Here is a 22,450-nt window from a genome sequence, read left to right on the forward strand (position 1 = left end):
AGTGCTCAAATTACAGAGGTATAAGTTTGTTGAGTATTCCTGGTAAATTATATGGAAGGGTATTGATTGAGAGGGTGAAGGCATGTACAGAGCATCAGATTGGGGAAGAGCACTGTGGTTTCAGAAGTGGTAGAGGATGTGTGGATCAGGTGTTTGCTTTGAAGAATGTATGTGAGAAATACTCAAAAAAGCAAATGGATTTGTATGTAGCATTTATGGATCTGGAGAAGGCATATGATAGAGTTGATAGAGATGCTCTGTGGAAGGTATTAAGAATATATGGTGTGGTAGGCAAGTTGTTAGAGGCAGTGAAGAGTTCTTATCGAGGATGTAAGGCATGTGTACGTGTAGGAAGAGAGGAAAGTGATTGGTTCTCAGTGAATGTAGGTTTGCGGCAGGGGTGTGTGATGTCTCCATGGTTGTTTAATTTGTTTATGGATGGGTTTGTTAGGGAGGTGAATGCAAGAGTTTTGGAAAGAGGGGCAAGTATGAAGTCTGTTGTGGATGAGAGAGCTTGGGAAGTGAGTCAGTTGTTGTTCGCTGATGATACAGCACTGGTGGCTGATTCATGTGAGAAACTGCAGAAGCTGGTGACTGAGTTTGGTAAAGTGTGTGAAAGAAGAAAGTTAAGAGTAAATGTGAATAAGAGCAAGGTTATTAGGTACAGTAGGGTTGAGGGTCAAGTCAACTGGGAGGTAAGTTTGAATGGAGAAAAACTGGAGGAAGTAAAGTGTTTTAGATATCTGGGAGTGGGTCTGGCAGCGGATGGAACCATGGAAGCGGAAGTGAATCATTGGGTGGGGGAGGGGGCGAAAATCCTGGGAGCCTTGAAGAATGTGTGTAAGTCGAGAACATTATCTCGGAAAGCAAAAATGGGTATGTTTGAAGGAATAGTGGTTCCAACAATGTTGTATGGTTGCGAGGCGTGGGCTATGGATAGAGTTAAGCGCAGGAGGGTGGATGTGCTGGAAATGAGATGTTTGAGGACAATATGTGGTGTGAGGTGGCTTGATCGAGTAAGTAATGTAAGGGTAAGAGAGATGTGTGGAAATAAAAAGAGCGTGGTTGAGAGAGCAGAAGAGGGTGTTTTGAAATGGTTTGGGCACATGGAGAGAATGAGTGAGGAAAGATTGACCAAAAGGATATATGTGTCGGAGGTGGAGGGAACGAGGAGAAGTGGGAGACCAAATTGGAGGTGGAAAGATGGAGTGAAAAAGATTCTGAGTGATCGGGGCCTGAACATGCAGGAGGGTGAAAGGCGTGCAAGGAATAGAGTGAATTGGATCAATGTGGTATACCGGGGTTGACGTGCTGTCACTGGATTGAATCAGGGCATGTGAAGTGTCTGGGGTAAACCATGGAAAGTTGTGTGGGGCCTGGATGTGGAAAGGGAGCTGTGGTTTCGGGCATTATTGCATGACAGCTAGAGACTGAGCGTGAACGAATGGGGCCTTTGTTGTCTTTTCCTAGAGCTACCTCGCACACATACACATATATATATATATTCATTCATCATACTTTGTCGCTGTCTGCTGCATTAGCGAGGTAGCACAAGGAAACAGACGAAAGAATGGCCCAACCCATCCACACACACATGTACATACAGACATGTCCACAAATGCACATATACATACCTATACATCTCAACGTATACATATATATACACACACATAGACATATACATATATACACATGTACATAATTCATACTTTTTTCTTTTTTTTCATACTATTCGCCATTTCTCGCATTAGCGAGGTAGCGTTAAGAACAGAGGACTGGGCCTTAGAGGGAATATCCTCACCTGGCCCCCTTCTCTGTTCCTTCTTTTGGAAAATTAAAAAAAAAACGAGAGGGGAGGATTTCCAGCCACCCGCTCCCTCCCCTTTTAGTCGCCTTCTACGACACGCAGGGAATACATGGTAAGTATTCTTTCTCCCCTATCCCCAGGGATCATAATTCATACTGTCTGCCCTTTTTCATTCCCATTGCCAACCCGCCACACACGAAATGAAAACCCCCTCCCCGCATGTGCGCGAAACAGCACTAGGAAAAGACAGCAAAGGCCACATTCGTTCACACTCAGTCTCTAGCTGTCATGTAATAATGCACTGAAACTACAGCTCCCTTTCCACATCCAGGCCCCACACAACTTTCCATGGTTTACCCCAGACGCTTCACAAGCCCTGGTTCAATCCATTGACAGCACGTCAACCCCAGTATACCACATCGTTCCAATTCACTCTATTCCTTGCATGCCTTTCACCCTCCTGCATGCTCAGGCCCCGATCACTCAAGATCTTTTTCACTTCATTTTTCCACCTCCAGTTTGGTCTCCCACTTCTCCTCGTTCTCTCCACCTCTAACACATACATCCTCTTGGTCAATCTGTCCTCATTCACTCTCTCCATGTGACCAAACCATTTCAAAACACCCTCTTCTGCTCTCTCAACCACACTCTTTATATTACCACACATCTCTCTTACCCTTTCATTACTTACTCGATCAAACCACCTCACACCACATATTGTCCTGAAACATCTCATTTCCAGCACATCCACCCTCCTGCGCACAACTCTATCTATAGCCCACGCCTCGCAACCATATAACATTGTTGGACCCACTATTCCTTCAAACATACCCATTGTTGCTTTCCAAGATAATGTTCTCGACTTACACACATTTTACAACGCTCCCAGAACTTTCGCCCCCACCCCGACCCTATGATTCACTTCCGCTTCCAGGGTTCAATCCGCTGCCAAATCCACTCCCAGATATCTAAAACAATTCACTTCCTCCAGTTTTTCTCCATTCAAACTTACCTCCAAATCGACTTGTACCTCAACCCTACTGTACCTGATAACCTTGCTCTTATTCACATTTACACTCAGCTTTCTTCTTTCACACACTTTACCAAACTCAGTCACCAGCTTCTGCAGTTTCTCACAAGAATCAGCCACCAGCGCTGTATCATCAGCAAACAACAACTGACTCACTTCCCAAGCTCTCTCATCCACAACAGACTGCATGCTTGCCCCTCTTTCCAAAACTCTTGCATTCACCTCCCTAACAACCCCATCCATAAACAAATTAAACAACTATGGAGACATCATGCACCCCTGCCGCAAACCAACATTCACTGAGAACCAATCACTTTCCTCTCTTCCTACATGTACACATGCCTTACATCCTTGATAAAAACTTTTCACTGCTTCTAACAACTTACCTCCCACACCATATATTCTTAATACCTTCCAGAGAGCATCTCTATCAACTCTATCATATGCCCTCTCCAGATCCATAAATGCTACATACAAATCCATTTGCTTTTCTAAGTATTTCTCACATACATTCTTCAAAGCAAACACCTGATCCACACATCCTCTACCACTTCTCAAATCAACTGCTCTTCCCAGTCTGAAGTTCTGTATATGCCTTCACCCTCTCAATCAATACCCTCCCATATAATTTACCAGGAATACTCAACAAACTTATACCTCTGTAATTTGAGCACCCACTCTTATCCCCTTTGCCTTTGTACAATGGCACTATGCACGCATTCCGCCAATCTTTAGGTATCTCACCATGAGTCATACATACATTAAATATCCTTACCAGCCAGTCAACAATACAGTCACCCCCTTTTTAAATAAATTCCACTGCAATATCATCCAAACCCTCTGCCTTCCTGGCTTTCATCTTCCACAAAGCTTTTACTACCTCTTCTCTGTTTACCAAATCATTCTCCCTAACCCTCTCACTTTGCACACCACCTCGACCGAAACACCCTATATCTGTCACTCTATTATCAAACACATTCAACAAACCTTCAAAAGACTCACTTCCATCTCCTTCTCACATCACCACTACTTGTTATCACCTCCCCATTAGCTCCCTTCACTGATAGTTCCCATTTGCTCCCTTGTCTTACGCACTTTATTTACCTCCTTCCAGAACATCTTTTTATTCTCCCTAAAATTTAATGATACTCTCTCACCCCAACTCTCATTTGCCCTTTTTTTCACCTCTTGCACCTTTCTCTTGGCCTCCTGTCTCTTTCTTTTATACATCTCCCACTCATTTGCATTTTTTCCCTGCAAAAATCGTCCAAATGCCTCTCTCTTCTCTTTCACTAATACTCTTACTTCTTCATCCCACCACTCACTACCCTTTCTAATCAACCCACCTCCCACTCTTCTCATGCCACAAGCATCTTTTGCGCAATCCATCACTGATTCCCTAAATACATCCCATTCCTCCCCCACTCCCCTTACTTCCATTGTTCTCACCTTTTTCCATTCTGTACTCAGTCTCTCCTGGTACTTCCTCACACAGGTCTCCTTCCCTAGCTCACTTACTCTCACCACCCTCTTCACCCCAACATTCACTCTTCTTTTCTGAAAACCCCCACAAATCTTCACCTTAGCCTCCACAAGATAATGATCAGACATCCCTCCAGTTGCACCTCTCAGCACATTAACATCCAAAAGTCTCTCTTTCGCACGCCTGTCAATTAACACGTAATCCAATAACGCTCTCTGGCCATCTCTCCTACTTACATAAGTATACTTATGTATATCTCGCTTTTTAAACCAGGTATTCCCAATCATCAGTCCTTTTTCAGCACATAACTCTACAAGCTCTTCACCATTTCCATTTACAACACTGAACACCCCATGTATACCAATTATTCCCTCAACTGTCACATTACTCACCTTTGCATTCAAATCACCCATCACTATAACCCGGTCTCGTGCATCAAAACCACTAACACACTCATTCAGCTGCTCCCAAAACACTTGCCTCTCTTGATCTTTCTTCTCATGCCCAGGTGCATATGCACCAATAATCATCCACCTCTCTCCATCAACTTTCAGTTTTACCCATATTAATCGAGAATTTACTTTCTTACACTCTATCACATACTCCCACAACTCCTGTTTCAGGAGTATTGCTACTCCTTCCCTTGCTCTTGTCCTCTCACTAACCCCTGACTTTACTCCCCAGACATTCCCAAACCACTCTTCCCCTTTACCCTTGAGCTTCGTTTCACTCAGAGCCAAAACATCCAGGTTCCTTTCCTCAAACATACTACCTATCTCTCCTTTTTTCACATCTTGGTTACATCCACACACATTTAGGCACCCCACTCTGAGCCTTCGAGGAGGATGAGCACTCCCGCGTGACTCCTTCTTCTGTTTCCCATTTTAGAAAGTTAATACAAGGAGGGGAGGATTTCTGGCCCCCCGCTCCCGTCCCCTCTAGTCGCTTTCTACGACACGCGAGGAATACGTGGGAAGTATTCTTTCACCCCTATCCCTAGGGATAATATACATATATATATATACATATACACATACACACACATACACATACATACGCACATATACACACACACACACATACATATATATACATATGAAAAAATGTAAGAAACAATTTAGAAAACTGAAACTTCTAGCTTGAAATGAATGAAAAAAAATGAATGTCACATAATGGTTCAACCTCTGGCTATGGAAAAAAGGGAATGTATAATTTATTTACACAAACATCAATAGCAGTTCTCATCAATTTAACCACTGTATCAATAAGCTTCAATGTCTAAGCTACATTTTTCTCCAATTTCACTATTTTCCTTCACATTTCATACATATATATATATATGTATTGTTGACTGGTTGGTAAGGTTATTTAATGTATGTATGACTCATGGTGAGGTGCCTGAGGATTGGCGGAATGCGTGCATAGTGCCATTGTACAAAGGCAAAGGGGATAAGAGTGAGTGCTCAAATTACAGAGGTATAAGTTTGTTGAGTATTCCTGGTAAATTATATGGGAGGGTATTGATTGAGAGGGTGAAGGCATGTACAGAGCATCAGATTGGGGAAGAGCACTGTGGTTTCAGAAGTGGTAGAGGATGTGTGGATCAGGTGTTTGCTTTGAAGAATGTATGTGAGAAATACTTAGAAAAGCAAATGGATTTGTATGTAGCATTTATGGATCTGGAGAAGGCATATGATAGAGTTGATAGAGATGCTCTGTGGAAGGTATTAAGAATATATGGTGTGGGAGGCAAGTTGTTAGAAGCAGTGAAAAGTTTTTATCGAGGATGTAAGGCATGTGTACGTGTAGGAAGAGAGGAAAGTGATTGGTTCTCAGTGAATGTAGGTTTGCGGCAGGGGTGTGTGATGTCTCCATGGTTGTTTAATTTGTTTATGGATGGGGTTGTTAGGGAGGTAAATCCAAGAGTCTTGGAAAGAGGGGCAAGTATGAAGTCTGTTGGGGATGAGAGAGCTTGGGAAGTGAGTCAGTTGTTGTTCGCTGATGATACAGCACTGGTGGCGGATTCATCTGAGAAACTGCAGAAGCTGGTGACGGAGTTTGGTAAAGTGTGTGGAAGAAGAAAGTTAAGAGTAAATGTGAATAAGAGCAAGGTTATTAGGTACAGTAGGGTTGAGGGTCAAGTCAATTGGGAGGTGAGTTTGAATGGAGAAAAACTGGAGGAAGTGAAGTGTTTTAGATATCTGGGAGTGGATCTGTCAGCGGATGGAACCATGGAAGCGGAAGTGGATCATAGGGTGGGGGAGGGGGCGAAAATTTTGGGAGCCTTGAAAAATGTGTGGAAGTCGAGAACATTATCCCGGAGAGCAAAAATGGGTATGTTTGAAGGAATAGTGGTTCCAACAATGTTGTATGGTTGCGAGGCGTGGGCTATGGATAGAGTTGTGCGCAGGAGGATGAATGTGCTGGAAATGAGATGTTTAAGGACAATGTGTGGTGTGAGGTGGTTTGATCGAGTAAGTAACGTAAGGGTAAGAGAGATGTGTGGAAATAAAAAGAGCGTGGTTGAGAGAGCAGAAGAGGGTGTTTTGAAATGGTTTGGGCACATGGAGAGAATGAGTGAGGAAAGATTGACCAAGAGGATATATGTGTCGGAGGTGGAGGGAACGAGGAGAAGAGGGAGACCAAATTGGAGGTGGAAAGATGGAGTGAAAAGGATTTTGTGTGATCGGGGCCTGAACATGCAGGAGGGTGAAAGGAGGGCAAGGAATAGAGTGAATTGGAGCGATGTGGTATACAGGGGTTGACGTGCTGTCAGTGGATTGAATCAAGGCATGTGAAGTGTCCGGGGTAAACCATGGAAAGCTGTGTAGGTATGTATATTTGCGTGTGTGGACGTGTGTATGTACATGTGTATGGGGGGGGTTGGGCCATTTCTTTCGTCTGTTTCATTGCGCTACCTCGCAAACGCGGGAGACAGCGACGAGGTAAAAAAAAAAAAAAAAAAAAAAAAAAAAAAAAAAACATATATATTATCTCTGGGGATAGGAGTGAAAGAATACTTCCCACGCATTTCTCACGTGTCGCAGAAGGTGACTAGAGGTGACGGGAGCAGGGGGCCAGAGATCCTCTCCTTGTATTTTAACTTTCTAAAAATGGGAAACAGAAGGAGTCACGCGGGGAATGCTCATCCTCCTCGTAGACTCAGATTGGGGTGTCAAATGTGTGTGGATGTAACCAAGATGTGAAAAAAGGAGAGATAGGTAGTATGTTTGAGGAAAGGAACCTGCATGTTTTGGCTCTGAGTGAAACGAAGCTCAAGGGTAAAGGGGAAGAGTGGTTTGGGAATGTCTTGGGAGTAAAGTCAGGGGTTTGTGAGAGGACAAGAGCAAGGGAAGGAGTAGCATTACTCCTGAAACAGGAGTTGTGGGAGTATGTGATAGAATGTAAGAAAGTAAATTCTCGATTAATATGGGTAAAACTGAAAGTTGATGGAGAGAGATGGGTGATAATTGGTGCATATGCACCTGGGCATAAGAAGAAAGATCATGAGGGGCAAGTGTTTTGGGAGCAGCTGAATGAGTGTGTTAGTGGTTTTGATGCACAAGACCGGGTTATAGTGATGGGTGATTTGAATGTAAAGGTGAGTAATGTGGCAGTTGAGGGAATAATTGGTATACATGGGGTGTTCAGTGTTGTAAATGGAAATGGTGAAGAGCTTGTAGATTTATGTGCTGAAAAAGGACTGGTGATTAGGAATACCTGGTTTAAAAAGCGAGATATACATAAGTATACGTATGTAAGTAGGAGAGATGGCCAGAGAGCATTATTGGATTACGTGTTAATTGACAGGCGCGTGAAAGAGAGACTTTTGGATGTTAATGTGCTGAGAGGTGCAACTGGAGGGATGTCTGATCATTATCGTGTGGAGGATAAGATGAAGATTTGTATGGGTTTTCAGAAAAGAAGAGTGAATGTTGGGGTGAAGAGGGTGGTGAGAGTAAGTGAGCTTGGGAAGGAGACTTGTGTGAGGAAGTACCAGGAGAGACTGAGTACAGAATGGAGAAAGGTGAGAACAATGGAAGTAAGGGGAGTGGGGGAGGAATGGGATGTATTTAGGGAATCAGTGATGGAGTGCGCAAAAGATGCTTGTGGCATGAGAAGCGTGGGAGGTGGGGAGATTAGAAAGGGTAGTGAGTGGTGGGATGAAGAAGTAAGATTATTAGTGAGAGAAGAGAGAGGCATTTGGACGATTTTTGCAGGGAAAAAATGCAATTGAGTGGGAGATGTATAAAAGAAAGTGACAGGAGGTCAAGAGAAAGGTGCAAGAGGTGAAAAAGAGGGCAAATGAGAGTTGGGGTGAGAGAGTATCATTAAATTTTGGGGAGAATAAAAAGATGTTCTGGAAGGTGGTAAATAAAAGCGTAAGACAAGGGAGCAAATGGGAACTTCAGTGAAGGGCGCTAATGGGGAGGTGATAACAAGTAGTGGTTATGTGAGAAGGAGATGGAGTGAGTATTCTGAAGGTTTCTTGAATGTGTTTGATGATAGAGTAACAGATATAGGGTGTTTTGGTTGAGGTGGTGTGCAAAGTGAAAGGGTTAGGGAAAATGATTTAGTAAACAGAGAAGAGGTAGTGAAAGCTTTGCGAAGATGAAAGCCGGCAAGGCAGCAGGTTTGGATGATATTGCAGTGGGATCTATCAAAAAAGGGGGTGACTGTATTGTTGACTGGTTGGTAAGGTTATTTAATGTATATATGACTCATGGTGAGGTGCCTGAGGATTGGCGGAATGCATGCATAGTGCCATTGTACAAAGGCAAAGGGGATAAGAGTAAGTGCTCAAATTACAGAGGTATAAGTTTGTTGAGTATTCCTGGTAAATTATATGGAAGGGTATTGATTGAGAGGGTGAAGGCATGTACAGAGCATCAGATTGGGGAAGAGCAGTGTGGTTTCAGAAGTGGTAGAGGATGTGTGGATCAGGTGTTTGCTTTGAAGAATGTATGTGAGAAATACTCAAAAAAGCAAATGGATTTGTATGTAGCATTTATGGATCTGGAGAAGGCATATGATAGAGTTGATAGAGATGCTCTGTGGAAGGTATTAAGAATATATGGTGTGGTAGGCAAGTTGTTAGAGGCAGTGAAGAGTTCTTATCGAGGATGTAAGGCATGTGTACGTGTAGGAAGAGAGGAAAGTGATTGGTTCTCAGTGAATGTAGGTTTGCGGCAGGGGTGTGTGATGTCTCCATGGTTGTTTAATTTGTTTATGGATGGGTTTGTTAGGGAGGTGAATGCAAGAGTTTTGGAAAGAGGGGCAAGTATGAAGTCTGTTGTGGATGAGAGAGCTTGGGAAGTGAGTCAGTTGTTGTTCGCTGATGATACAGCACTGGTGGCTGATTCATGTGAGAAACTGCAGAAGCTGGTGACTGAGTTTGGTAAAGTGTGTGAAAGAAGAAAGTTAAGAGTAAATGTGAATAAGAGCAAGGTTATTAGGTACAGTAGGGTTGAGGGTCAAGTCAACTGGGAGGTAAGTTTGAATGGAGAAAAACTGGAGGAAGTAAAGTGTTTTAGATATCTGGGAGTGGGTCTGGCAGCGGATGGAACCATGGAAGCGGAAGTGAATCATTGGGTGGGGGAGGGGGCGAAAATCCTGGGAGCCTTGAAGAATGTGTGTAAGTCGAGAACATTATCTCGGAAAGCAAAAATGGGTATGTTTGAAGGAATAGTGGTTCCAACAATGTTGTATGGTTGCGAGGCGTGGGCTATGGATAGAGTTAAGCGCAGGAGGGTGGATGTGCTGGAAATGAGATGTTTGAGGACAATATGTGGTGTGAGGTGGCTTGATCGAGTAAGTAATGTAAGGGTAAGAGAGATGTGTGGAAATAAAAAGAGCGTGGTTGAGAGAGCAGAAGAGGGTGTTTTGAAATGGTTTGGGCACATGGAGAGAATGAGTGAGGAAAGATTGACCAAAAGGATATATGTGTCGGAGGTGGAGGGAACGAGGAGAAGTGGGAGACCAAATTGGAGGTGGAAAGATGGAGTGAAAAAGATTCTGAGTGATCGGGGCCTGAACATGCAGGAGGGTGAAAGGCGTGCAAGGAATAGAGTGAATTGGATCAATGTGGTATACCGGGGTTGACGTGCTGTCACTGGATTGAATCAGGGCATGTGAAGTGTCTGGGGTAAACCATGGAAAGTTGTGTGGGGCCTGGATGTGGAAAGGGAGCTGTGGTTTCGGGCATTATTGCATGACAGCTAGAGACTGAGCGTGAACGAATGGGGCCTTTGTTGTCTTTTCCTAGAGCTACCTCGCACACATACACATATATATATATATTCATTCATCATACTTTGTCGCTGTCTGCTGCATTAGCGAGGTAGCACAAGGAAACAGACGAAAGAATGGCCCAACCCATCCACACACACATGTACATACAGACATGTCCACAAATGCACATATACATACCTATACATCTCAACGTATACATATATATACACACACATAGACATATACATATATACACATGTACATAATTCATACTTTTTTCTTTTTTTTCATACTATTCGCCATTTCTCGCATTAGCGAGGTAGCGTTAAGAACAGAGGACTGGGCCTTAGAGGGAATATCCTCACCTGGCCCCCTTCTCTGTTCCTTCTTTTGGAAAATTAAAAAAAAAAACGAGAGGGGAGGATTTCCAGCCACCCGCTCCCTCCCCTTTTAGTCGCCTTCTACGACACGCAGGGAATACATGGTAAGTATTCTTTCTCCCCTATCCCCAGGGATCATAATTCATACTGTCTGCCCTTATTCATTCCCATTGCCAACCCGCCACACACGAAATGAAAACCCCCTCCCCGCATGTGCGCGAAACAGCACTAGGAAAAGACAGCAAAGGCCACATTCGTTCACACTCAGTCTCTAGCTGTCATGTAATAATGCACTGAAACTACAGCTCCCTTTCCACATCCAGGCCCCACACAACTTTCCATGGTTTACCCCAGACGCTTCACAAGCCCTGGTTCAATCCATTGACAGCACGTCAACCCCAGTATACCACATCGTTCCAATTCACTCTATTCCTTGCATGCCTTTCACCCTCCTGCATGCTCAGGCCCCGATCACTCAAGATCTTTTTCACTTCATTTTTCCACCTCCAGTTTGGTCTCCCACTTCTCCTCGTTCTCTCCATCTCTAACACATACATCCTCTTGGTCAATCTGTCCTCATTCACTCTCTCCATGTGACCAAACCATTTCAAAACACCCTCTTCTGCTCTCTCAACCACACTCTTTATATTACCACACATCTCTCTTACCCTTTCATTACTTACTCGATCAAACCACCTCACACCACATATTGTCCTGAAACATCTCATTTCCAGCACATCCACCCTCCTGCGCACAACTCTATCTATAGCCCACGCCTCGCAACCATATAACATTGTTGGACCCACTATTCCTTCAAACATACCCATTGTTGCTTTCCAAGATAATGTTCTCGACTTACACACATTTTACAACGCTCCCAGAACTTTCGCCCCCACCCCGACCCTATGATTCACTTCCGCTTCCAGGGTTCAATCCGCTGCCAAATCCACTCCCAGATATCTAAAACAATTCACTTCCTCCAGTTTTTCTCCATTCAAACTTACCTCCAAATCGACTTGTACCTCAACCCTACTGTACCTGATAACCTTGCTCTTATTCACATTTACACTCAGCTTTCTTCTTTCACACACTTTACCAAACTCAGTCACCAGCTTCTGCAGTTTCTCACAAGAATCAGCCACCAGCGCTGTATCATCAGCAAACAACAACTGACTCACTTCCCAAGCTCTCTCATCCACAACAGACTGCATGCTTGCCCCTCTTTCCAAAACTCTTGCATTCACCTCCCTAACAACCCCATCCATAAACAAATTAAACAACTATGGAGACATCATGCACCCCTGCCGCAAACCAACATTCACTGAGAACCAATCACTTTCCTCTCTTCCTACATGTACACATGCCTTACATCCTTGATAAAAACTTTTCACTGCTTCTAACAACTTACCTCCCACACCATATATTCTTAATACCTTCCAGAGAGCATCTCTATCAACTCTATCATATGCCCTCTCCAGATCCATAAATGCTACATACAAATCCATTTGCTTTTCTAAGTATTTCTCACATACATTCTTCAAAGCAAACACCTGATCCACACATCCTCTACCACTTCTCAAATCAACTGCTCTTCCCAGTCTGAAGTTCTGTATATGCCTTCACCCTCTCAATCAATACCCTCCCATATAATTTACCAGGAATACTCAACAAACTTATACCTCTGTAATTTGAGCACCCACTCTTATCCCCTTTGCCTTTGTACAATGGCACTATGCACGCATTCCGCCAATCTTTAGGTATCTCACCATGAGTCATACATACATTAAATATCCTTACCAGCCAGTCAACAATACAGTCACCCCCTTTTTAAATAAATTCCACTGCAATATCATCCAAACCCTCTGCCTTCCTGGCTTTCATCTTCCACAAAGCTTTTACTACCTCTTCTCTGTTTACCAAATCATTCTCCCTAACCCTCTCACTTTGCACACCACCTCGACCGAAACACCCTATATCTGTCACTCTATTATCAAACACATTCAACAAACCTTCAAAAGACTCACTTCATCTCCTTCTCACATCACCACTACTTGTTATCACCTCCCCATTAGCTCCCTTTACTGATATTCCCATTTGTTCCCTTGTCTTATGCACTTTATTTACCTCCTTCCAAAACATCTTTTCATTCTCCCTAAAATCTAATGATACACTCTCACCCCAACTCTCATTTGCCCTCTTTTTCGCCTCTTGCACATTTCTCTTGACCTCCTGTCTCTTCCTTTTATACATCTCCCACTCATTTGCATTATTTCCCTGCAAAAATCATCCAAATGCCTCTCTCTTCTCTTTCAATAATAATCTTACATTTTCATCCCACCACTCACTACCCCTTCTAATCTCCCCATCTCCCACGCTTCTCATGCCACAAGCATCTTTTGCGCAAGCCATCACTGCTTCCCTATATACATCCCATTCCTCCCCCACTCCCCTTACGTCCTTTGTTCTCACCTTTTTCCATTCTGTACTCAGTCTCTCCTGGTACTTCCTCACACAAGTCTCCTTCCCAAGCTCACTTACTCTCACCACTCTCTTCACCCCAACATTCTCTCTTCTTTTCTGAAAACCTCTACAATCTTCACCTTCGCCTCCACAAGATAATGATCAGACATCCCTCCAGTTCCACCTCTCACACAAGTCTCCTTCCCAAGCTCACTTACTCTCACCACTCTCTTCATCCCAACATTCTCTCTTCTTTTCTGAAAACCTCTACAAATCTTCACCTTCGCCCCCACAAGATAATAATCAGACATCCCTCCAGTTGCACCTCTCAACACATTAACATTCAAAAGTCTCTCTTTCGTGCACATATCAATTAACACATAATCCAATAACGCTCTCTGGCCATCTCTCCTACTTACATACGCATACTTATGTATATCTCGCTTTTTTAACCAGGTATTCCCAATCACCAGTCCTTTTTCAGCACATAAATCTACAAGCTCTTCACAATTTCCATTTACAACACTGAACACACCATGTACACCAATTATTCCCTCAACTGCCACATTACTCACATTTGCATTCAAATCACCCATCACTATAACCTAGTCTCATGCATCAAAACTACTAACACACTCATTCAGCTGCTCCCAAAACACTTAACTCTCATGATCTTTCCTCTCATTCCCAGGTGCATACACACCAATAATCACCCATCTCTCTCCACCACTTTCAGTTTTACCCATATCAATCTAGAGTTTACTTTCTTACACTCTGTCACATACTCCCACCACTCCTGTTTCAGGAGTAGTACTACACCTTCCCTTGCTCTTGTCCTCTCACTAACCCCCTGACTTTACTCCCATGACATTCCCAAACCACTCTTCCCCTTACCCTTGAGCATCGTTTCACTGAGAGCCAAAACATCCAGGTTCCTTTCCTCAAACATTCTACTTATCTCTCCTTTTTTCTCATCTTGGTTACATCCACACACATTTAGACACAACCAATCTGAGCCTTCAAGGAGGATGAGCACTCCCTGCGTGACTCCTTCTTCTGTTTCCCCATTTAGAAAGTTAAAAATACAAGGAGGGGAGGGTTTCTAGCCCCCTGCTCCCGTCCCCTTTAGTCGCCTTCTACGGCACGTGAGGAATGCGAGGGAGATATTGTTTCTCCCCTATCCCCAGGGATATTATTAACTTATATCTATTATACTTTGTCGCTGTCTCCCGCGTTAGTGAGGTAGCGCAAGGAAACAGACGAAAGAATGGCCCAACCCAACCACATACACATGTATATACATACACGTCCACACACGCAAATATACATACCTATACATCTCAACGTATACATATATATACACACACAGACATATACATATATACACATGTACATAATTCATAATTCATAAAAAGATGTTTTGGAAGAAGGTAAATAAAGTGCGTAAGACATGGGAACAAATGGGAACTTCAGTGAAGGGGGCTAATGGGGAGGTAATAACAAGTAGTGGTGATGTGAGAAGGAGATGGAGTAAGTAGTTTAAAGGTTTGATGAATGTATTTGATAATAGAGTGGCAGATATAGGGTGTTTTGGTCTAGGTAGTGTGCAAAACGAGAGGGTTTGGGAAAATGATTTGGTAAACAGAGAAGAGGTAGTAAAAGCTTTGCGGAAGATGAAAGCCAGCAAGGCAGCAGGTTTGGATCGTATTGCAGTGGAATTCATTAAAAAAGGAAGACTGTATTGTTGACTGGTTGGTAAGGTTATTTAATGTATGTATGACTCATGGTGAGGTGCCTGAGGATTGGCGAAATGCTTGCATAGTGCCATTGTACAAAGGCAAAGGGGATAAGAGTGAGTGCTCAAATTACAGAGGTATAAGTTTGTGAGTATTCCTGGGAAATTATATGGGAGGGTATTGATAGAGAGGGTGAAGGCATATACATAGCATCAGATTGGGGAAGAGCAGTGTGGTTTCAGAAGTGGTAGAGGATGTGTGGATTAGGTGTTTGCTTTGAAGAATGTATGTGAGAAGTGCTTAGAAAAGCAAATGGATTTATATGTAGCATTTATGGATTTGGAGAAGACATATGATAAGAGTTGATAGAGATGCTCTGTGGAAGGTATTAAGAATATATGGTGTGGGAGGCAAGTTGTGAGAAGCAGTGAAAAGTTTTTATCGAGGATGTAAGGCATGTGTACATGTAAGAAGAGAGGAAAGTGATTGGTTGTCAGTGAATGTAGGTTTGCGGCAGGGGTGTGTGATGTCTCCATGGTTGTTTAATTCGTTTATGGATGGGGTTGTTAGGGAGGTGAATGCAAGAGTTTTGGAAAGAGGGGCAAGTTTGCAGTCTGTTGTGGATGAGAGAGCTTGGGAGGTGAGTCAGTTGTTGTTTGCTGATGATACAGTGCTGGTGGCTGATTCTTGTGAGAAACTGCAGAGGCTGGTGACTGAGGTTGGTAAAGTGTGTGAAAGAAGAAAGCTAAGTGTAAATGTGAATAAGAGCAAGGTTATTAGGTACAGTAGGGTTGAGAGACAAGTCAACTGGGAGGTAAGTTTTGAAAGGAGGAAAACTGCAGGAAGTGAAGTGTTTTAGATATCTGGGAGTGTATTTGGCAGCGGATGGAACCCTGGAAGCGGAAGTGAATCATAGGGTGGTGGAGGGGGCGAAAGTTCTGGGAGCATTGAAGAATGTGTGGAAGTCGAGAACATTATCTTGGAAAGCAAAAATGGGTATGTTTGAAGGAATAGTGGTTCCAACAATGTTATATGGTTGCAAGGCGTGGGCTATGGATAGAGTTGTGCGCAGGAGGGTGGATGTGCTGGAAATGAGCTGTTTGAGGACAATATGTGGTGTGAGGTGGTTTGATCGAGTAAGTAATAATAGGGTAAGAGAGAGGTGTGGTAATAAAAAGAGACTGGTTGAGAGAGCAGTAGAGGGTGTTTTGAAATGGTTTGGTCACATGGAGAGAATGAGTGAGGAAAGATTGACCAAGAGGATATATGTGTCAGAGGTGGAGAGAATGAGGAGAAGTGGGAGACCAAATTGGAGGTGGAAAGATGAAGTGAAAAAGATCTTGAGTGATCGGGGCCTAAGCATGCAGGAGGGTGAAAGGCATGCAAGGAATAGAGTGAATTGGAACGATGTGGTATACTGGGGTCGACGTGCTATCAATGGATTGAACCAGGGCATGTGAAGCATCTGGGGTAAACCATGGAAAGTTGTGTGGGGCCTGGATGTGGAAAGGGAGCTGTAGTTTCGGTGCATTATTACATGACAGCTAGAGACTGAGTGTGAACGAATGTGGCCTTTGTTGTCTTTTCCTAGCGCTACCACAGGCACATGCGGGGGAAGGGGGTTGTTATTTCATGTGTGGCGGGGTGGCAATGGGAATGAATAAGGGCAGACAGTATGAATTATGTACATGTGTATATATGTATATGTCTGTGTGTGTATATATATATGTATACGTTGAGATGTATAGGTATGTATATGTGCGTGTGGACGTGTATGTATATACATGAGTATGCGGGTGGGTTGGGCCATTTTTTCGTCTGTTTCCTTGTGCTACCTCGCTAACGCGGGAGACAGCAACAAAGCAAAATAAATAATAATAAAAATACATAATTCATACTGTCTGCCTTTATTCATTCCCATCGCCACCCCACCACACATGAAATAACAACCCCCTCCCCCAAATGTGTGCGAGGTAGCACTAGGAAAAGACAACAAAGGCCACTTTTGTTCACACTCAGTCTCTAGCTGTCATGTAATAATGCACCAAAACCACAGCTCCCTTTCCACAGCCAGGCCCCAAAGAACTTTCCATGGTTTACCCAATGCTTCACATGCCCTAGTTCAATCCATTGACAGCATGTCGGCCCTGGTATACCACATCATTCTAATTCACTCTATTCCTTGCATGCCTTTCGCCCTCCCACGTATTCCCTGCGTGTCGTAGAAGGCAGCTAAAAGGGGAGTCCTTTCTTTTTTCCTTCATTACTCTCTCTAAATTTCCACTAAGGCCAGGCCTTGATGTGGACTTTTGTACATGACTGGAGCCTTGAAAAAAAAAAAAGGCCAATCCAGTATGTGATGTACTTTTCTAAACTTGAATGAACAATTCATAATTCTTGAATTCTTTATCTAATATCATAGGGACTTTTTCAAAAACTGAAAGTAATTACTTAGCTATCCTATGCACACTAGAAAGGAGGCCAAATAATTAAGTTGTGCATCCAAAGGGGTTAATAAAGTGCAACATTTGAAAAACAGATACTAATATCACAAAAACAATCAAATCTCAAAAGAACAAAAGTGAAGGTTGCAGCAACTGATGAAGCTGATACACAAGCGTCAACAGGAAAGCAGTGAAAAAAATGGGAGTGAATGATGGATGAAGGCCAAGAGGTGCCACCAACACCACCTTGCCAGTGACATCATAGGCCTGTGTGGAATACTCTAAAACTGTTATGCCTCTGACTGAGCATTAGCCTACATTATAGGTATCATGGTGGTCAAAGACGGTAAACTCCTTGACCCCTATGAATAAGAGCTCTCTCCATAGTCTATTGGGCTAAGTTTAAATGGTGATAATAATCAACAACAAAGTAAATTTGAGGACATGAATGAAAATAAATAACAGAAGAAAGACCTGAGGGGATACATGGACCTGAAAGATGCATCAATAAAAAAGCTTGCAGGTATGTAATGGTATCGTGGCACTTACAGGCAGTATATGAACCATCCCACTACATAGTGGGATACAGCATGTATCAAATAGTTAATCAAAGACAAGTAATGGACCCACCTGCCAAACAACATCTGCTTTGGATGTGGTCATCAATGTTTCAACCACTAACTGGTCTCCAGCCTTGACCGTTGCTCCCTCACTGGCTGGTTTTCGCTTTGCTCGCTTCAGCCTACACTTCTTCATCATTTTGGTCATTAGAGCAGGACCCTTTTTATTCCGTTTCCCTAATAATGGAAATCACCAGTCATCATAAAAACTCCAAAATATTTAATTGTAACAAAAGATTTTACCTTAAAACAACCATTCACTATATGAAACAATCACATCATTCTGACTTACAGTGTTGAAACAGCACCCAAACCATCTTGTAACCTCTATATTAAGCCTACTGGTCTTACCTTATGTCTCATCATGATTAAGATTCCAGGTGAGACTTTATATCTCTCCTTTCAAGCACCAAATATTCATCCTTCTTAATTTTAACTCTTACCTTCACACTACTTTCCTTTACAAGTCCTCTTCATTATCCCCATTCCTCATGTAAGTTTGGACCTTGATGATTACCTATGTCCATGACTGGAAACCTATCTATCTATCTATCTATATAACTGGTGATCTCCAGTGCCACTTCTTAGCCTTTTGTGCCTCACCTATAGCAGACCATTGGTAGATGGCTACTTTAGAAGTGTTTTCTGAAGCTCCTACCTAATGTTGCCACCAACAACTATTACCTAACATGTCTACCTAATGTTGCAGTCTACTACTTCTACCTGATGCTCCAAGCTAATTGGAGCTAAATGTCCCTACCTACTACTTCTATCTAATGTTTCCACCTAATGCTCCTGTCTAATGTTCCTAACTACTACTTCTATATGTTGCTCCTACAAATTTGCTAGAAAGCAGGGCTAGTATATAGCATTCACCAAAGAAAAACTAAAGTTAGAAAGAATGAGCCGTGTGAGTTACATGTTTGTGAAGTGTCATGGGTGAAAAGGATACACTGTATGTTTGTGGACTGAATGCCAGTAGTCCACAAGTGGTGAGGCAGAAAGAAAAGACAGCTACCTGGATCAAAGGAGTGAAACTTGACAACCAATGAAGTCAGGCTCACAATGCAGCTGTCCCTGACCCTCCTGATAACCAGGCGGGTAGTACCAGTAATATACATCTCTGGTTGGTGGCTGCCTACCAAATACTACCTACTAACAGGAAACCATATCATAAAAAAATTTTACCATACATTCCTTACAGGTGCTGATCTACTGACATTCTAACAAGAGTGCATATCACCCATTCAAGGCGGTTACACAAAAATCATGATGAAAAACTTTTCTGATATACTGCACTTCTTTCAAAAATTTACAAAACTTAAATATCTATCAAAAACACTATCTATCTATATCTCTTACACCTGCTCCAACTGAAACTCACTCAAAGGAATGGCCTGGCAACTGAGTCCCCATAACTAAAGGACTCTAGTGCTGCTTCTTAGCCTTTAGTGCCTCATCCTTAACAGGCCACTGACAGAGGGCCAGTCTAGAGCAACGTTTGCAGAGGCTCCTACCTAATGTTCCTAATGACTACTTCTATCTACTGCTCCTACCTATTACTTCTACCAAATGTTTCTATCTAATGCTCCTGCCTAAGTGTTCCTACCTGCTACTTCTATCTACACTTGGGGCCATTTCCCAATGAAATACTGTACATATAGCATAAACTAAAAAAATACAGCTACAAAGTACAACTGAGAAATCTCTGAAACACAACATACTTCTAAGGAAAAAAATTATAATTACCAAATTAAAATTTCAAAAAGAAAATAAAGCATGGAAATAATGAATACTTTTTTAAGTGGCTGTAAGTTAAAAATACATAAATCAACAGTGATCATAAAGATATCTGATACTTATAAGTCACATAAAAACCAACGGAATTCTCTTCATCTGAATTTGGAAAAAAGTTGAATTCTGAAGAATGAAAAACTGTTTCTCTCCAAGGCAGTGTCCTGAGAGCTTAAGAGATACACTCAGATCCCTATGGGTTAGAAACCTCCCAACCTTCTACTGAGGTTTAGGCCTTTCATCACATGCTATCCATCTTTCAATATTTGCAGCCAAAATGCTTCCTCCACTCAGCAATGATATCATCATTGTGCCAGCTACCACACCAGTCACAATATAATTCTCAGGACACAGAAGTCAACCCAATGATGGGTACCATCAATTAAGAGAGCTTTTCGAAAGTGAGGAGAAGGAAGGGTAAGGAAACAGCAACCTAGAAAATTTGCTCATAGAACTCTATCCCAGATGGAAACTGGTTTTCATTCTTCAAATATAACTTTTCTCTCTAGGATTGATACATCTCACAAGCTTCACTGCATACTAAAATGGAGGAGGGGATTAAGAGAAAAACTTCTTAACCAACAAAAATACAGCAAAACACATTTACCTTAAATTATCCTGTAGCACATTAGCAAACCTCTGCCCTGTAGATGGCAAACTCAACACCATGCAAGGTTCCTCCTCACATTTGGGGTTGGGCACTGCTTAAAAAATGTATTGAGGAATGCCAAATACCTCTTGTCAATCTCCTCAAGGGAAAGGTTCCTTAGAAAGCTCACAGTGGGAGCTAATATTCTGACATCTTGTGTTCTAACACATAGGCCAGGATAAGTCAACAAAACCACTCTTATTCTATGATGAGATGGTCCTTGCTGAGGAGTTCCAGGCTTCCTGGACAAACAAAACGTGTGTTCAGCTCAATAATCTCTAGTGATCTCTCTGAACTAACTATGTCTCTGAGATTTGCCACAAACCTTGGGTCTGAGAGATATTGCCCCAAGACAGATATCATTGAAATAAGACAGGATTTTTGTCTGGTTTCTTCACGATTTCCTTAACTCTTCTTCCAGCCCCATGACCTATTAGAGTGTTTTCAAGAGTAGCCACTGAGGCATTACACCACAATAACCTAAATATAAGGCATCCTCTACTCCAAGCCATAGGGCAAATTCTGGTCAAATTTCATTAGAAAAAGTATCACCTTCATTTAAATGCCCCATCCACAATTTTGAACCACCACTAGGGAAAACAGGTGGAGCAAAGAATCGGTGAAGAGCATATCTGTTTGTTTATATAATTCAAATCTTGATGCAGGGAAAGAGAAATTTCATGCCACTAGTAAGGCGTTCTCACTCGTATAACTAAAAACCGGGCATTCTGAAGTTTACCGTAAAAACAAATTTTTATCAATCTTTTCATATTCATTTCTATATTTCATCACCACTTCCTGCAATAGAGGTAGTGCCAGGAACAGAAGAAGAAAGACCACATCCACTCACATCCATTCTCTATCTGTCATGCATAATGCAAAAAAACGAAAGCTATCTACACACAACCTGGTCCAACAAAACTTTCCATGGTATACCGTGTATGCTTCACATGCCATGGTTCAGACCACTGAAAGCACATCAACCACAGTATACCACATCATTTCATTTCACTCTATCCCATGCATGCCTTTTACCTTCCTGCATGTTCAGACCCCAATCACTCAAAATCTTTTTCACCCCATCCTTCCATCTCTAATCTGGTCTCAAGTGTAAAGTTATGAACTTTGGAGACAAGAATATAAGTTACAACTACAAACTACTCGGAAACTCTCTAACTAAAATAAATGAAGAAAAAGGAACTTGGAGTTGTCTTTTGTAATAATCTGAAGTACAGTAAACAGTGTCAAGCAGCAAATAAAAGAGGCAACCAAATGTTAGGTTTCATAGCCAGGAACATAGATTACAAGACACCAAAAACAATTCTCACATTTTATAATTCTCTAGTAAGACCACATCTTGAAAATGCAGTCATGTTTTGGTCCCTAAACTATAAAAAAGACAAGGAAAAATTAGACCAAGTAAAAAGATGCACGACAAAATTGATCCCATCCCTTAGAAATTTGGCATACGAGAAGAGGCTAAAATGACTGGATCTCTTCTGTAAAATCATAAACTTCACAATGACTTAATCCAAGTGTTTAAAATTCCAACAAGTTCAATACAGTAAATCACGGACATCTTTTTGAAATACAAGAAAATACAGTTACCAGGACAAATGGGATAAAACTCAAGGCTAAAAGACGTAGTACTTACAGAAAAAAAGCTTCTTTTCCAATAGGTGCGCTGAGCACTGGAATAAGCTACCATCAGACGTAGTGAATGCTAAGACTATAAATACCTTCAAAAGTCATTTAGACAAATATCAAATTAATCCAGGTATACTCTGAGAAAAACACCTGAAATAAAATGTATAAA

The 22,450-nt window shown here is 42.2% G+C and overlaps 1 protein-coding gene across 5 annotated transcripts in view; it reads right to left on the reverse strand.

The window, feature by feature from the left end:
* LOC139753747 ((E3-independent) E2 ubiquitin-conjugating enzyme UBE2O) overlaps positions 1 to 22,450 on the reverse strand; it is a 455,778-nt gene that overhangs the window by 281,853 nt on the left and 151,475 nt on the right. For all 5 annotated transcript variants that reach the window (XM_071670555.1, XM_071670557.1, XM_071670558.1 and 2 more), the window contains one exon: positions 18,202 to 18,368. In XM_071670555.1, the coding sequence (XP_071526656.1) occupies positions 18,202 to 18,368 (167 nt within the window). The remainder of the gene's footprint in view (positions 1 to 18,201; positions 18,369 to 22,450) is intronic.

Source organism: Panulirus ornatus, chromosome 15 (assembly GCF_036320965.1).
Source record: "Panulirus ornatus isolate Po-2019 chromosome 15, ASM3632096v1, whole genome shotgun sequence".
Classification (NCBI taxonomy): domain Eukaryota; kingdom Metazoa; phylum Arthropoda; class Malacostraca; order Decapoda; family Palinuridae; genus Panulirus; species Panulirus ornatus.